Raw genomic sequence first — 18,063 nt, 5'->3', positions numbered from 1 at the left:
AACCTTACTTCTAGAAATTATATTAATAATAACCTAATAAACTATTACAGCCTAAAATAAAATATAGACTTGCAAAATTAAATAATACTAAATTAAAATATATAGCTCTTTAACTTTCCAGCATCAAATAACCTAGGGGTTAACAACTAGTCTTGCTTGAAGTTAGCACTAAGCAAAAGAGAACAAACCTAGGAGTCAAAACACTTGAAAGTTGGCTGGAGTAAGCACAAGACCATTGGAAGACTTCTAAAAGAAGTTTTATTAATCAAGCTGTAAACTGCCTATATAGGAATACAATAGCATACTTTCATATAGAAAACTACAAAAATAACTTTGACTCAAGGAAATTAAACAAAATTACTAATAACCTAATCAATTCTAAAGACTGAAATTAAAATCCAATTGACCTATAAAAATATTAAAAAAAAACTCATAAAATTAAATAAGACTAAATTAGAATTAGGGTTGGGGAATTTGAACCTTGATGTGTCCATTGGAAATACCAGAAAGTGTCAGTTGAACAACAAGGCTCTTGGCTAACTTTAAATAAAATTTCATTTGCATTTCCACATCACCCTAATGTCTGAAATTGATGGAGTATAGCTCCTCCAAAAATCATGAATGAAACTTGCCTTTGATACTTTTTTTTTCTTTTAGGTAATAAAATTCATTGAAAGGAAAACTCCTTTGTACTAAAGTATTAGTCACATAATAATACATACTTAAAAAAAGAGTAAAAGAAAGTAAAGTTTCAAATTTTTGAATCCTGAAGAGGTCTAATTCCAATCCATTCCCATGTCCTTTCTATGAAGTCTTAGAGAATATTGAATACCTGAAGAAGCAGCAAACAGCTTCATTGACTTTCTTCTCTTTCATCAGTCCATGTGATGCATATTGTGCCTGAGCAAGGAAGCAACATCCTAGAAGATGATGAAGTATGCACCATTGACTATCACTATCTTGAATACTTTGAGATGTCTTCTCCTTCCGTAAATGTGCCTCCACCATTGTGAGTAGGTACTTTACAAAGAATTAGAGGGACAAAAAGAGAAAAAAACAAAAACAGAAGGTTTCAGAGAAATTTCTTAAAATATAATATAAAGGTTCTCATCATAGGGAAGGCAGAATAATCACCTCGGCAGCATCATACTGGCCATGTCTAAGAAGTATCAGTGCAAGCTCTCTTGAGTGGCTCAAGAATGAAGAGGGCTCTCTAGACTTGCCCCAAATGATCCAGCTGGTAAAGTCTTGAATCGAATTACTAATATCATGTGGATTAGGGAGACATCTTGAAGAAAGGAGGGTATGACCTCCAGGGAGACTTTGCATGTTTAGTAAAAGTATAAAAGCCAATGTGAAGTGACATTTGCCAAGCTTCTCATTCCATGACCTTTTACCCATATTGCTGTCTGGACCAAGGAAAAAACAGGATGATTACCAAGTCTGTAGTACATCATGCAATATAACCCACATAAGATCCAACTCCCTGAACCCTAAGGCACATATTGGCTATTGCTATATAGAATGGCAGAGTATGCATCTGGCACCCAACTTTCAACAAGTATCAATAACCCAAAGATGGCTAAGGTAACTGTAGCATGTTTCACGTTACAAAATTGCCTGCCTTGCTAGAGAATATTCCAATTTAACATCACATGTTATGCAGATATTACAACTAAATGTTATTTATTAAAATAAGCAATTTTATGTAACAAAAGACTCTTTATCTTAAAATATCATAGTGTTATTCCATGTGTTGAGAAACCTGGACAGCAATAGCAAATGCATAGAAAACCATAGCATAAACTTACCAATTTGTAATGATGAAAGCTGCAAACTGAAATCCTCAATTGCAGCCGGTTGAGATGGTGTGGTGGCAAAGAAATGAATGATAAGCCACTCAGAAACGATTTCTTCAATCATTGGGACCATTTCAAGTTGTATTCTGGATATATCATCATGGCACATATGGATCTGCATGCAAAATTTAAAGGATTTTCTACCCGTATTAAAATAGTTAATCTATGTATCTGATATTCTTAAAGAGAATAAAAAACCATCATGATGAGAATAACATTGAAAGACGAGCATGTGCAAAAAAAGTAAAGCAAACAGAAACATGACGGGTAAAATTAAATACATGAGTATTGGCACATATGGATCTGCATGCAAAATTTAAAGGATTTTCTACACGTATTAAAATAGTTAATCTATGTATCTGATATTCTTAAAGAGAATAAAAAACCATCATGATGAGAATAACGTTGAAAGACTAGTGTGAGCATGTGCAAAAAAAGTAAAGCAAACAGAAACATGACAGGTAAAATTAAATACATGAGTATCAGAGTAGTCAGTTCATGTTTGCAACCCTAAACAGTTATCCCAAATTTTCAATAATATGTTATAAGCAACTCTTTTCATTCATACATACATAAGAACTATATATACCATTGATCATGCTTTATAAATGAACAAATTTTGATCAAAGCAACACTACTGACAGGAGACAAATGAACTTTGCTTCTGGGATTTCAAGCAGATAAGCATGCAAGAAAAATATATCTGCATTATGAGGCATATCTATATCATAGAACTGGAAAATTTTCATACTTGCTTGCTAAAAATATAAATAGATAACAAATGAAGAAATATCAAATAGAACAATCACTGACAACAAAAATTGTAAAATAAGGAAAAAGTACCTGCCCACTTATGTTCACCAGATAGGTTAGAAACAGAAGAATATCCATTGCAGTTTCAAACATCACCTGTGAAATTTGAGAAGTAGCCTGGACCAAGGTGACAGCATTGATACTTGATGGTGTTTCAGCATCAAGATCGTGTATGATTTTGCGAGGTACAATAAATTTTAAAAAATTCTCAATTACATTTAAAACTATTCCCCATGTGTCAGCTCTTTTGCACAATGCATGAAGAGATACAAGCATGTCAATAGAGAATTTCCGAAGATTTTTATGATCTGCCATTTTCTTCTCCCAAGCAATATCAGCTCCAATATCGGATATATGGAGCATTGCTGCTGATGAACTATATCCAGTTCCTAGAATCTTTGATACGCAAGGAAGAATTTCTTCAGATGAAATAATTGGCGCGCTAACAAGTGATTCATAAAATATGGCAGAAGCTGTTTTGCCTAATTGTTGACTGATCCTAATAACACACCTGAACACTTCAAGAAGAATCTCACACTCAAGATCATCATCAAATAAATCTAACCCAGAGCTTACAAGATCACCAAGTTCATCAGAAGAACCTAGCAGAATACAAATATGAAACAGAATTATTAGAAACAGTTCGAGAAGAGAGAAAGGGGGCAGTGGGTGACAATGAATAACAATTGAAAATTGTCCAAAAACAATGGAACATAGGATTAAATCAACTTCAGAAAAAGCAAGGATCTCCAATATACCACTGATAAGCCGCTCAATATCCTCCATACAGCGAAAAAGAGAGAATGAATTCTTTCTGATTAAACCAATAGCACCTGAAGAGGAGTCAACAAACAAACCACATGGAGCATTGTTCTTGCACCAGTTATGGTAGTATCGCGTACAGAAATTTTTCCAGCAATAAAATACTGATGAATTTTCAGTGGACCCCTAGCAAAAGATACATAGTTTATCAGTTTAATTACAACCTCCAGAATATCACCCTCTCCTCCAAAGAAAAGAAAAAATTCAGAGTGAGAGAGAGAGAGATTACTTCCAAAATAAAATAAAAAAACAAAAAACAAAACAAAACAAAAAGTAGAGAGAATTATTAGAATCTGAAACAACAAAACAACAAGAACCTCATGTTCAATCAGTGAAAGGATTTCCTTTTTCAGTCCATCAGCAGTTAAGGACTGGAATTCTGAATCAGACCAGTGCCTATTGTAATCCAGCAAAGTTGCACGCAAAGACATATTATGATGAATACCAGGACAAAGCAGCCTGCGTAAGAAAATTGAGGATACAAATGGCACAATATGATCCTGCAAATGCATAGAGCAAAGCACTGTGAAAACTTTCTGAAAGGCAATGATGAGCATTTCATACATAAAATACAGGGCAGAGCTGGAATTTTTTTTTTTTTTTTTTAAGTCATTGCAACATAAATTAAGAACTTGGTTTCTTTTTTAAAGTGCAAGTAACACCATAAGTGGAATCATCTGTCTTAGGCTCAGGAATTGCTCTATTAACATAGCCTATTTTCCTCCTCCTTTTAAGAAGGTGATCAAGCCAGGTGATTATGTCCACTCAATTTAACAGTGGTAATTTGAAAAGTGGGGTTATCGGTGGGAATAGTCGACTGTCCCACAACTTCTATTTGTCTAGTTTCTGATGTTACTTCGGACCTTTTTCCCCTCAAAACAGTGGTCAAAAATTGGTCAATAAGCAAAGAAGGGGAATAACAATTGCTGAAATATCACGTTCAACATGATTGTTACTCCATGAAAGGTAGGATTGGTCACTGGAGGCCTGGCTACCTCGGATTAGTCACAAAATTTTTAGTTTTTTCTTGTCATCATGGGAGCTTCCATTTTCTTTTTCATTGAGTCAAAAACCTTCAAATTCTTGGTTAAAGAGGGAGGTACTCTTTACATGTAACATATTTATCAGAGATGTAGGGACTCACTTTGTTCAGTGTTCATGGGTAAAGAGAGTGCAAAGCGTTTGCTAGCAAGTGTCTCCCACATTTCATCAATCGACCCTAAGCCATGTGTCTCGATGAGCACTAAGATGGGTCCTTTGGTGTTTTTGAGTTCCGATGAAGCAAAGGCTTGAGCCAATTCAGTCTCAATTTGAACCGACACACACCACAACGCTATCCCTAGTGGTCAAATGTTCTGATGGTGCTGCAGCTGAGCTTCTTGGCATCGATGAGTCCGTAGAGACTCAGAATGGGTTGACATCCACACTTGACTGTGATAAGACCTTGCAGTATTTGAAGGGCTGATATTGTTTGTTTGCAGGGGACTAATCTAGAGTTGATTACTAGAGGAATTGTTCAAAGTATCTGGAGTAGTTCTTATATAGATTGGTTGTATTTGGGTTTTGAAGGTGCTTCTGACGACATTTTGCTCATGTGGGATTGAAGGGTTGTGGAAAATGTCAAGGAAGCGGTGGGATATTTTTTAGTCTCTTGCAAATTTAAAAATGTTGGTGATCAATTTGAGTGGGCTTTCACGGGTGTCTATGGTCCAAATTTGAACAGGAAGCGTAGAGAAATGTGGGAGGAACTGGCAGGACTTATCTACTGGTGGAATTTGCTATGGTGTCTAGGAGGCGACTTTAATGTAATCTGTTTTCCATCAGAGAGATTAAGGGCTATAAGTTATACCCAGTCTATGTATGAATTTTCTAACTTCATCTCTTTTCATGGGCTAGAGGTTCTGAGACAAAGTGAAGGTTTGGTGGGCATCTTATCTATATCAAGGAACTCCTAGCTATATATTGGCTAAGAAGTCGACAACTTTGAAACTGGATCCAAAAAAGAGGAATTATGCAGAGTTTGGAAATGTCACTATTAATAAGTAGCGCTTATGGAGTAATTTAAATGCTTTAGGTGTTAGAGGGGAGACTCACCCTAACAACTAAGGAAAAATTAGAACAGATAAATCTCCATATAGAAATTGAGAAGATCGCTTTATTAGAAGAGATTAGTGGGAGACAAAAGTCTAGGGTGCTGCACCTGAGGGAGGAGGATTCCAATACGAGATTTTTTTACAAGATGGCCAATTCTAATAGAAGAAATAATGGTATCAAGAATCTTATGATTAATGGGAGTTTGTCTTCCAATTAGGATATGATTGTGGATTGTCTTACTCAATTTTTCATGAATTTATACTCTGAGCAGCAAGTTGATCGACCATTTCCAAATGAGCTGGAATTTCCAACAATATCCAAAGAATATGTGGACTAGTTAGAGAGACCTTTTAAGGAGGCAGAGATATTTGAAGTCATTAAGGATTTTAATGGCGATAAAACGTCTAGGACAGATGGTTTTCCCATGGCATTTTGTCAATTTGAAAAAAGATTGAGTACAACCTTCATTACTCTCATTCCCAAAATAAAAAAAACAAACAAACAAACAAACAAACTAGAACAGTAGAAGTCAGGGACTTTCGCCCTATTTTTTGGGGGGGGGGGGGGGGGGGTTATAAAATTATTGCTAAATTTTTGGCTACAACACTACACAATCATGGGAGATATCATTTCAGCTTCAAGAAAATTCTCAAACTTGTACTTGTTACTAATGAATGCCTTGACAGTAGATTGAAGACTAGTCAGGGTTATTCTGTAAACTAGATGTTAAGAAGGCTTTTGATAATGTGAATTGGGGCTTTCTTATGAATTTGCTAGAGTGTAGTGTTTTTTCTGATAAGTGGAGGCGGTGGATTTTCTTTTTTCTATCTACTATTCGTTTTTATATTCTTATTAATTGTTCTCCTTGTGGTTTTTTCAAGAGCTCCAAAGGGTGAGACAAGGCGATCCTTTGGCTCCTTTTTTTTATTTGCTTTGGTCATGGATGCTCTTGGAAGAATGTTGGATAAAGCTGTCCATAAAGGTCACATGTCAGGTTTTCATGTGGGTGATTTAGAAGGAAGACCTTTGGTGGTGTCTGATCTCCTCTTTGCAGATGACATGCTTATTTTCTGTGATGCCGACCTTGATCAGATTCCGATTCTCCGTATAGTGCTCATTTGGTTTGAGGTTGTTTCAGACCTAAAAATAAATCTGGGGTAAGTCAGAATTTGTTCCTGTGGGAGTGGTTCATAATATTGAGTTATTATTGAATGTCTTTGGCTATAAGCAAGGTACTCTCCCAATGAAATATTTGGGTCTTCCTTTGGGTGCAAAATTCAAGGATAAGACAATATGAACCCCAATTTTGGAGAAGGTGGAAAGGAGATTAGCAGGATGAAAACGTTTGTACTTATCCAGGGGAGGTAGAGTCACTTTAATTAAAAGTACTCTATCAAATTACCTACTTATTTTCTCTCTTTATTTCCTATCCTTGCTTCCGTGGCTAACCGAATTGCAAAACTTCAATGGAATTTCTTACGAGGTGGTCTAGGGGATGAACCCAAATTTCACCTAGTTAAATGGGTCACTATTTGTACTCTTCTTTCTTTAGGTGGTTTGGGGATAAGGAATTTGAGACTTTTTAATGAAGCATTGCTTGGGTAGTGGTTGTGGAGATTTGGGCTTAAAAGGGATGCTCTTTGATGACAAGTGATAGAAGTGAAATATGGATGTGTATAAGGTAAATGACATATGGATGTGCTTGAGGTGGTTGGTGTACCAGTTCAGTTGCTGGTCCCTATGGTGTTAGTTTGTGGAAAAATATTAGCCAAGGATGGCCTTCTTTGTCCCGTTAAATATTGTATGAAATTGGTCATGGATTGTGGGTGAAGTTTTGGCTAGACCGGTGGTGTAGGGAGACTCCTCTTGTTGTTCGCTATCTTGAACTATTTAGAATTTGCCGAGATAAGGAGGCAAGTGTGGCTGACCTTATGAAGTTCAATAATGGGGTCCTTCATTGGGATGTAAGTTTTTTTTGGGCTATCCATGATTGGGAATTGGAGGCTTTGTTGAGCTTCATGGATACCATATTTGGCTCTTCTATAAGGGGAATTAGTGAGGATAAAATGAGCTGGAAACCAAATAGAAAAGGGGTTTATGGTTAGTTCTTATTACTATCTTCTAGTTAGCTCTAACGATTTTTGTTTCCCTTGGAAAAGCATATGGAAGCAGAAAATCCCTTCTCGAGTGGCATTCTTTGTCTATACTATTGATTTGGGGAAATTTCTGCCGATTGACAATTTAAGAAAAAAGAAGATTTGGATATTGGATTAGTGGTATATGTGCAAGTGTAATGGTGAATCGGTTGACCATCTTTTCCTTTATTTTCTGGTTGCTATAGATCCATGGTCTATGGTTCTGGGTTTATTTGGAGTTAGTTGAACTATGCCAAAGTCAGTTGTGGGACTCCTAGCTTGCTAGCAAGGTAGGTTTGGTCGTCAACGAAATGGTCATATATGGACAATTGTTCCCAATTGTTTAATTCAGTGCCTTTGGAGAGAAAGAAATAGCAGGTGTTTAGAAAATAATGAGATATCCATGCTAGATCTCAATTTATTTTTCTTTAAAACCTTATTGGATTGGTTGTCAACTTTTCAAAACCAATCATTTTCTTCTTTTCTTGATTATGTAATTTTTGTACTTGATTTTTTGACCCCGGTACACTTTCTTTGTACTAGAGCGTCCCTTTTTTGATATAAAAAAATCTTATTACATATCCCCCAAAAAAAATAAAGATTTGGAAAAGCTATCCTTCTTGGGTTCAGCTGAAAATTTAACTGAATATAAATAAATAAGTAAAAAGTTAAATAGAAAGAAAGGTTTTGGTTTCAGAAAGCTTTTCTTTAGTAATACATTTTAGTATCTATGTTCCTAAAACTCCAAATGACAGTTGAAACTTTTCATAAACATGCTAAATGACGAAATTGAAATTTCAATTTTTCCAAATGAATCACAATCCATGCACAGAAAAAAGAAGCTATAAATCCAGAAGTTCCAATGAAGTTGGATTTTTGCAGGAAACAAGACCAGCAATTGTACACGTTTGTATATTCATTTATGAGAGTTGTGCATGTGTTCATACAAACAAAATAAAAAACCATGACAACAGAACTTTTTTTTTTATGCAAGCAGGAGGTGTTTAAGCTCCAGTTTAAAACCTGGCCTTTTCAATTAGTAACTTGAAAGCAATGAACACCAGAAAGTTAAGAAACATAAGATTACAACACCAGACACAGTACCTTTCCAGATGAAAATATTGAATGTGTTATCCAAAGGAGATCATCTGAACAATGTTCAGAACTTTGAAATAGCTGGTCAGCCACAAACTCTTCCTGCAAGGCATAACATTGTGCTTCTTCCCTAACAATGATGTTTCAGAATAAATTAACCTTGGACAATAATACATATGGATAGCAAACATATAAATAATAAAAAATTACAATCAGATAGAAGAGTAATGAAATGTTTACATATCATATATATTTGTGAACATAAAAACAAACACATGCATGTGAGCAGACACAATACCAACTTAAAACCTCTAAGAAACTCTGGTTTTAAGTCTCACTTTATTGCAGTTTGGGAACAAATATTTAGCTTACACATAAAACAATCTCTCCATATTTCTTCATTCTGTAAGTGCAAACATATATGCATGTAAGACTGAAATATAACCAAGGAATAGGAAAAGATATTGTAAAAAGAAATCATTAGTGTAAAAACAAGAAGAAAAAAAAGGGGGGGGGGGGGGGGGGGTACAGAACTAGCAAGTAGCATCATTTACAGGAAAAAATCTAAAATTTTGCTGCTCAACCTATACAAGGGGCAAGCCAAAAACCAGCTGAAGGTTATAAACATACTCACGCCAAAAAGTGGCATAGAGGTAATTGCCTCATTTTTGTACAGGACATACTAAGCCTAAAATATCAAGATAGCAAGAAGGCTGATCAAATCTATGGTATAATTTAACATTAGAAAGAAACAAGGTGAACACAAAATTAACAGGCACAAATAGACTTACACATTAACAGTTGTAAGTAACAAGTTGTGAAACACCAATCCGTTATCTTTCAGTATCCATATCTTGTCTGAGGTAAGTTTGACATCAATGCATCCCCCCTTAAATAAAATCAGGGCAGTAGTAAATTTGGTGCAATGAATAATTCTCCACATACAAAAAATATAAAAGCAATGGATGGACAAACCAATCGTTTACCTCCTCCAAAAGTATATTTTGAACAGAAGGCTCCAGCAACAAAATGGTCCTGTCACCAAAACTACAATGGAGGCCATATACATAGATCATCTCCAAGCTTACTTCCTAAAGTTGAACCAAGAAATCCATCATGATGGGCAAAATATCAGCTCGGGCATATATCACTGAACATTTATAAGTAACAAAAAACCAACTTATGCTACCAGCCAAACTATAGTTTTTAAGTGTTACATAGAATCATTACTCTTTCTTTTTTGGCAAGGAATCAAATCATTATCCCTACAAGCATGTACATTTGGTAAGCCATGATCACATACTTTCTACCTACTTTGGAGAGTTTTAAATGTGATTATCAGCTGAAAATTGAACTTTGAAACAATAAAATAGTAAGTTGTAACAAACTAAATGATCTGAATGGGCTATCTGATTATCATCAATTTTTGCGAGAGAGAGAGAGAGAGAGAGAGAGAGAGAGAGAGAGAGAGAGAGGGAGGGAGGGAGAGTTAATATTAAAAGAATTAATTCAAAATTCTACCAAATGAATTCCCCTCAAACCGTTTTTTTTTTTTATAAATCTTTTATGGATAATTGTAATCAGTTAATAGTGCAAAAGTGGCACAACCCTAGTACATGAAGAGTATACAAAGGACACACAAAAAGAAGAAAAAAAATACAAATTATCTTCTAAAATTCAGCTAATCTATGAAGTGTTGTAGTGTAGATGTAGACATGTTAGCAGCAGCACTCATTCATGTAAAGACATGAACAAAAATTTCAGCTGAAATAGTACTAGTTCACAATCTTCAAAAATGTGAACAATCCTCTCTCCCCATACACAACACATCAAACACAAAGGAACAAATGATGAAGGCCAAAAAGGAACCAAGCAGCATGCAGACACTCCCTGCCTCTATGTGGCTCTAATATCTATAGATATGGTCATATAAAGCTCCTCAAAAAACTTGGTTAGGTTAAGAGCCTTGAAACTCAATAGCATAGCTTGGTTCCCTTTATATTGATAATTAGGCTTCAAATCCCCCTCCTCTTCTTATTATAACAATTGAATTTAAAAAAATGGTTAGAGGGTGAGGTTCTAGATTGAAGACCCCACTGGGCTCACGCGTAACTTACCAATTAAGAAAAAAAAAAAAAAGATGTTAAGCTACTCACATGTTTTTTAATTGAGCATAATAACCCTCCGTCCTTTTATCATCCTATTGGCTGGAGAAATAATTATGACGGAGCTGATAAATCCAACAAAGGTTGCTTACACCAGAAAAATAATTCCCATGTTTGTCCTACTCAAGTTTAGTAGCATCTAGGAAGAGTAGAGTACTACTAATTAGAGGTTTATACTCTTCCACAAAGAACTAAGAATTTAGGACTCTACAATCATCATACTTGGGATCAAAAGGTTGGAAGAAAGTGTATTTGTTTCCAATCAGGATCCGTGTGCAATTCCAAGCTTATGTAAAGGGTTTTTCAGTATACATTGTGCTTAATATGCATTGTTAATCACTTGCTAATAGCTTAAATTGACTAGTTTATATCAGTTAGTAAACGATACTTAATATATATTGTTAGCCCACTTTCTAATATAAGAATTGATTGTTCACATCATGACATCAATTTTTTTTTTGATAAGTAAGAAAGAAGTATATTCAATAGGCTACATCAATTAGACTTAGGAATACCTAATACATCTTCAGTTTGACTTAAGGAAACCCCACTTGTTGTTATGCACTTTAAGACCTATAATGGGTTCATTGTTATTAGGATGGGGGGCTGTTTAGTGTAACAATTTTCAATACCCTAAGGTTTTGAGACAAATAATTTTCAACAACAAAACTTTTTAGGCTTCGGAAAACAAGTTAAACATTTGGTATCATTTAGAAAAATACATACCGAGGTTTCTCCATACAAGATAGCCAATGGAATTATACTTGAATCATTTTCAACTTGGCCCACCCATAACCTTTTAAAAGTAGCTCCTGAAAGTACAAGAAAGAAGCAAACGTTGTAGAAATAAGTACACACTACAGTAAATATAAGCAACTAAAAAATTGATGCAACCATGAAAATTAGTTAGTTACTACACAAAGTTATCTATATTCAAGATTTATTTTATGGGACCACATGTGAAGTCCAACTTGAAGTAAATTTTATGCGGTTTTAAAGATCTAGTTATATGTGTCTTAGGATTAAAAAAATTTTAATTTGGGTCTTTATTTAACAAGTTATGGTCAGTTTTTGTATTCAATGGCAAAGTTGTCATTTCTTTTTTTTTTGATAAGTAAAAATATTAGCAAATGTATAATACAAAGTTGTCATTTCTGAAATTCTTGTGAATCAAGTTTATTTTATTAATTTAGTTGAGTCTTATCTTATGTTTTCTTTTCTTTGGGTCCAAATTAGTCTTTCATTAGTGATTACCTTGTTAGGTTTTTTGGTTACTAGTCATATTTATTTATGCTCAATCCAGTTTGCTAGTTGGGGAGGGGGAATTTGAACCTTGGATGTCTCCATTGGAAACAATAAGCTTTTGTTTACGGGTGCTATTCATACAACCTTGAACACCATATATTTCTCCTTTTTCCTACTTCCTTACAACCCCATTTCAAACCCTTCCTCTTTCCTATCAAACCCTAGAACCCTATGATCTGCTTATTCATTGCCCCATTGCTTATGCATTATGGAACATGATTTTCAAATTGTTTGGGGTCATGTGGGTTATGCTAGATGGTGTTGAAGATCTCCTCAATAACTGGAACAGAAGGTTGGGTGGACCCAAAAGTCATACGATCTAGAGCAAGATCCCCCATTGTCTCATGTGGCGCCTTTGGTGTGAGAGGAATGCACAGACTTTTGAGGGACGGGAGAAATCAGTGCCTAGTCTTAAGCTTATTCTTCTCAGATCTTTATTTAAGTGGATGAATGCTTCCTCTCTCTTTTCCTTTGATCACATGTTTGAGATACTTGACTATCGTCCTTTTGGTGCTTAGTTTGTTTTTAATCTGTGTACATGGTCTACATTTTTAATTTTAATAAAGTTTTATTACTTATCCAAAAAAAAAAAATTAATCAAACCTATCTAATTTAAGTACTAACCCTTAATTCTACAACTTTAAACCCTAGATCCACAACTCCTGACCCCTTAACCCACTACAAGCACAAATAGACAAATTCCCAAATTTTTCTTACGTCAAAATTTTCCATCAATATTGAAAACAAGAACATAGATGAAAAGGTCAAAGAAGAAACATGTACAGAAAGTTTTTGTAAATTATGTCATCTTGACATGGCATTTTAAATGCTTGCAAAACAAATAAACCAAAAAAAAAAAGTTTTTATTTAGATGGCATAGGAAGCATGGTTAATAATATTTTTTTATGGACAAAACTTAGGTACAATACCTTAGGTGCTGTTCCTTAGGCTCCTCTCTTAAGATTCTGCCTTGTGACTACTTAACTAAAAAATACACTTTTATCCCATGAGAAAAAATCCACATGGCAGAATCTTAAGAGGGGAAACTAAGGAATAGCACCTAAGTACTGTACCTAAGTCTTGCCCTTTTTTCTTGGTAAATTACACACACATCTATGTGAGTCTTGAACCTATAACATCACCGTCTACCTTCCTATTGCAAAAGAGGTGCATTGAGCTGGAGCTCATTGGCATCTGTAATAGAAACACCAATTTACAACTATCACAAACACAGTCTCTATCTCTTTTTCTCTCATTGAGAAAAAGATTCTATCTATTGCAAAACTTCTCATAGAATCTCATTAACATTGTCCAAGTTTCATGCCAACTATTGCTAGACCCAGCAGCATAATCCACTCTCAAAAAGTGCCAAATCTCTACACAATATGTAAGCTTTCAAAATCTTCAGTAAATCCATCTACATTCCTTTTTTTCTTTGGATAGGTAATAGAATCTTTATTGAACAAAAGTACATCATGTTCACAATGGTGAACAAATTGTACTCGAAACAAATACAAAAAAATCAAAAAGAAGAATTAACAGATTGTAGGAAATCAAAAATGAAAAAATACATTGCGTAAAATCCCAAATCCGAGACCACTCAAACAAGGTCCCAACTAGCAAAGACTTCAAAAGATCAACAAATCTCTCAATATCTTCAAATGTGCGGGTATTTTGTTCCCTCCAAATTAACCACATCAAACAAGCTGGCATATTCCAAACATTGGAAGAGTGTTTCCCCAAACAATTCCTCCATGCAAAAAGAAGAGAAGCAACTGTCCTCAGCATCACCCACTGAATCCCAAACATGAAAAAAACTTCACTCCATAAAGCATGAGCTGTAAACTTACAGCAGAGCAAACTTCACTACATTCCTTTCAATACCAAATATTTGCTTGAAGCCAATCACCTTTGACATCATTGCATCACCTTCACTTCCCATCATCAATATTTTTTGTTCAATGCACCAACTATAATTGTGAGAACTTTATGCAAACAGAATCATATTTGCTGAACACCTAATTGAGCACCTAATTCATGATTGCCTAATTTTTCTAAACACCTTTTCAATATTTTCCTGGTGATACAGCAGATATTCGCAGAACAGACCAATTTTTTGTCATTTGAGAGAGGAAGAAGTGTCATTTGAGCCAGAGTTCATTGACAAAACCTAATCAATGATCTAAGAATAGTGTATCATTTAAGGTGTCCAAAAGTAAAACAAAGTGTGTTTGGTTAAGTTTATATTCTAATTTATTACAGCTTTTTCAAGCTTCAATTTTTTCTAGGTACAAATGTTTATTTACTTTGCTAGTTTGCTTATTTTTTTAAGCAAAATAAGCCAAGGAAAATATACTCACCCAAACACACTGAATAATAAATTTTTGTCTAAAATTTTTTTGAGAGGTAATGGGAGTCTAGAAATGAATATACAATGATTGAACAAATTGAAAGTTTAGGAAGGAAAAAAGAAAGTAATTGAAATTGCCTGCCAATTCTGGAATGCTCATTGAATGACTAAAGATCCTGCTATGACTTGTACTATCCCATACTCGTAAGATCCCATCAGAATGAAGCACAAATAGAAATTGTTTTCCATGCACCTCATATATTACTAAGTCCTGCACAGGTCCTACAATCCTACCCCTGCATGACAAATATTTACAAGTTAATCAGTAATTAAAAAATTAACAAGTTATAGTAGTACTAGCATTATGAACATCAATAAGACTGGAAATCAAGGCCTCAGTAATCCCAATAGAAGGAAAGCAAGAGATGATATGGGTCGCAGTAGGTTAAAAGTACGAAATCAAATCACATTTCTCTCTCTTTTATTGTTTTATTATAAAATTTATTCAAACAATGAAACAGAGTTTCTGTAGGTTAATGACTACCACAAACTTAGTTACTCTATTATTATAAAACAAAGGTTGGGCCTTGCTACGATGGCAAGTGCCTTCCACCAAAGGCAACAGGTCGCAAGTTTGAGTACTGGAATCAACCTCTTTAAAAAACAATTGGTTTAAGGCTACCTACCTATCACCAATCCGGCAATCCCCAATCTCAGACCCCACAAAAATAGGAGCTTTGTGCACTAGATACAACCTTATTATTATTATTATTATTATTTCCTTTTGATCAGTAACCTGACTATTATTGTGAAACAAAGAAAGAAAGTTACAGCTCAAAACCTAGAAAAACAAGTACCAAAATTACAGATAAAGCCCAGCAACACACAAAATAGCAGAAACACCTTCTAACTAACAAGAACAATAACAAAAAGATACAACTACACAACAGCAGAGATTTCCCAGCCTCCATATGCAGCACAGTACCTTATTTTTAGAGCTTTTTACTTTTCTTCTTTTGCAGCAGCCTACACCTTAACATAATTATTATAGCTTTCAATATTTCATCCTCACTCTTGAACTTGCCACCATAAAATCACATTCCTTACTTTCAAAAATAATCAAAATGAATATTTTGATGTTGCAGCAGCCTAAATGTGGCCTCCTAGAGGTTTTCCTAAATGTTTTATTATTCGTATTTTTTTTTTCTATCTTCCTTGTCCAAGTGTGTCCAGTTGTATACGGCTAGTGTACATGGGTAGCTCTTTTTCTTAATAAGAGGAAATTATTTACCTTTTGAAAAAAAAAATATTTTAATGCTGTTTATGTATATTCAAAATTTCATCCTCACTCTTGAACTTGCCACCATAAAATCACATATCTTACTTTCAAGAATAATCAAAATGAATAAATTGACACTGCTTATAATTATTCAAAATTTCATCCACACTCTTGAATTTGCCACCATAACCACATATCTTAATTTCAAGAATAATCAAATTCAATACCTATCCAAAAAATAAAATAAAAAATAAAAAATAATCAAATTCAATAATTTGATACTGCTTATGCCAAAATCATGATTTCTAGAGTATCAAGAGTGTTCTTTTATATTGGAACTGATTCTTTAACAAGAGGCAAGTAAAGATTTGTATAAGTATAATAAAAGACATGCGTGTACATAGAATCTTCTTCCTATTAACTCACTTCATTCATTACACCCAAAATCAAGAGGCCCAAAGCCAAATGACATGATAAATCTAATACTATGTTTGATGGGTGGAGATGAGAAGAGAGGGGAAGGTGGCTCATCCTCCGCACCTGTCCTCCTGTCTCCCTCCATTCCGAACATACACTAAAGCAGTTTGAACTCAAAGAAACAAGAGTAAAAAACATTGAGCGCAAAATGCTACTCTCCCAATACCTTAATCGCCAGCCAATATCCTATTACAAGATAGGAAACCTTTAAATAAGCATCCCACAACAGCAGCAAATTCTTAAAAAAAAAAAAAAAAATTATGGCCAGCACAGATCATCAAACTTCCGTTAGATGGGGAAATAATCTATACAGTAATTCTAACTGGTTAACGGAACATTTGTTGAATATACACATATATATACCATGCACAAACCCATCATATTTCACATTGTAATTCAGACTGATTTGGATGATATGAGAAATATATACGGAAACAGTTTTCTGATACCTGGACATGAAACCCCACAAACGACCCATTCCTGGATCATCGCGCAGCTCATGGACAAAACCTAAGCAAGCAGGCACGCATGTTAGTGGTGAAAAGTGATAATAGTCAGTGACATTGTTGAAATTTGAATATGATGATAATACCAGGAGCAGTGTGGTCAAGTATGGTGCCAAGTTGGAAGCAGCAGACAGATCCATCATTGAAGCCAGCTACAAGACAGCCTGCGGTTGCTGCTACAGACGTGATGGGCCCATGGTTGGAATGAGTGCGACGAATATCAAACTCAAAAAGATGATCTGGTGGGAAAGTGGAATTGGAAACATTATAGGTGGAAATGTTGTTGGTGAGTTTTAAGAGGTAAGCGAGTCCCGAGATGGTCAAAACATAGAGAGTAATCTGATTTTGGGAGACACAAACAGAAGCGAAGGGAGAGAGCGCATCGGGGAAAGTGAATCGAAGACCGACGGAAGGAAAACCTGCATTAGTAGAAGAAGAAAGCTGTAGCAATTCAAGGGAATGAGGAAGGGTTTTGTGAATTCTCCTGTTGCAGCGAATAGTTGAGTCGATTAGAATAGCAATTCAATGAAAATGGAAGTTGAGAAAGAAAGAAAGAAAGAAAGAATACCAACCATATGAGATAGGTAGGAGAATCGTGATGATGTTGAATGATAGAGCAAGAGGAGGAGTAATCCTCTACGGTCAGAGGGGCGAAAGGCGGTGAAGTAGAAGTAGAAGTAGAAGTAGAAGTAGAGGATGAAGGAGAGACAAAGAGCTCAACCCAGTTGACGGAATCGGAGCCGATAATTGGAACTTCCATCCCGGCCAACCCCATCTTCTTCCTAAACCCTAAAACTCTTTTTGAGTGCCCACTGGACTGCCCTGCCCAGGGTTTAGTTTAGTTCATTTAAACTGGAGACATGCCCCGCCTTTCCCTGCCATCAGTGAGTGGGGGTAATTACTAATGAGCGTAAATACACTTTTTTTTTTCTTTCTTTTTTCCTTTTCTTTTTTTCCTTATATTTTGGGTCCATTCCCCTGTTTTGGTCCTTGCCTTTTTTTTTCTTTTTTTTTTTCTTTTTTTTCTTTGTGTGTGTGATACCTAAAATTGAAAAAAGGTTCTCATTTTAGTCACTAATATTATCTCACTAATAAAAATAACCTATGTAGTAGACAAAGTGCACTACTCGCACAATAGATACTGATGTGACCATTAAAATAAT

General features: G+C 35.1%; 1 protein-coding gene across 4 annotated transcripts in view; it reads right to left on the bottom strand.

The window, feature by feature from the left end:
• The window catches only part of LOC126703042 (nuclear pore complex protein NUP160), a 31,321-nt gene extending 13,531 nt beyond the window's left edge, over positions 1-17,790 (bottom strand). For 2 of the 4 annotated variants that reach the window (XM_050401943.1, XM_050401944.1), the window contains exons 1-14: positions 17,473-17,788; positions 16,987-17,384; positions 16,844-16,904; positions 14,777-14,934; positions 11,710-11,795; positions 9,805-9,909; positions 9,610-9,707; positions 8,828-8,948; positions 3,812-3,994; positions 3,431-3,620; positions 2,703-3,274; positions 1,812-1,974; positions 1,135-1,409; positions 833-1,020 (exon numbers count right to left, since the gene is read on the bottom strand). In XM_050401943.1, the coding sequence (XP_050257900.1) occupies positions 833-1,020; positions 1,135-1,409; positions 1,812-1,974; positions 2,703-3,274; positions 3,431-3,620; positions 3,812-3,994; positions 8,828-8,948; positions 9,610-9,707; positions 9,805-9,909; positions 11,710-11,795; positions 14,777-14,934; positions 16,844-16,904; positions 16,987-17,384; positions 17,473-17,675 (2,801 nt within the window). In that variant the 5' untranslated portion in view covers positions 17,676-17,788. Of the gene's footprint in view, positions 1-832; positions 1,021-1,134; positions 1,410-1,811; positions 1,975-2,702; positions 3,275-3,430; positions 3,621-3,811; positions 3,995-8,827; positions 8,949-9,609; positions 9,708-9,804; positions 9,910-11,709; positions 11,796-14,776; positions 14,935-16,843; positions 16,905-16,986; positions 17,385-17,472 lie in introns of all 4 variants that reach the window. The other 2 variants (XM_050401946.1, XM_050401945.1) reach the window with 2 other exon arrangements.
• Between the last annotated feature and the right edge of the window lie 273 nt (positions 17,791-18,063).

Source organism: Quercus robur, chromosome 10 (genome assembly GCF_932294415.1).
Source record: "Quercus robur chromosome 10, dhQueRobu3.1, whole genome shotgun sequence".
Lineage (NCBI taxonomy): Eukaryota > Viridiplantae > Streptophyta > Magnoliopsida > Fagales > Fagaceae > Quercus > Quercus robur.
This window is presented reverse-complemented; position numbering and strand designations above follow the sequence as displayed.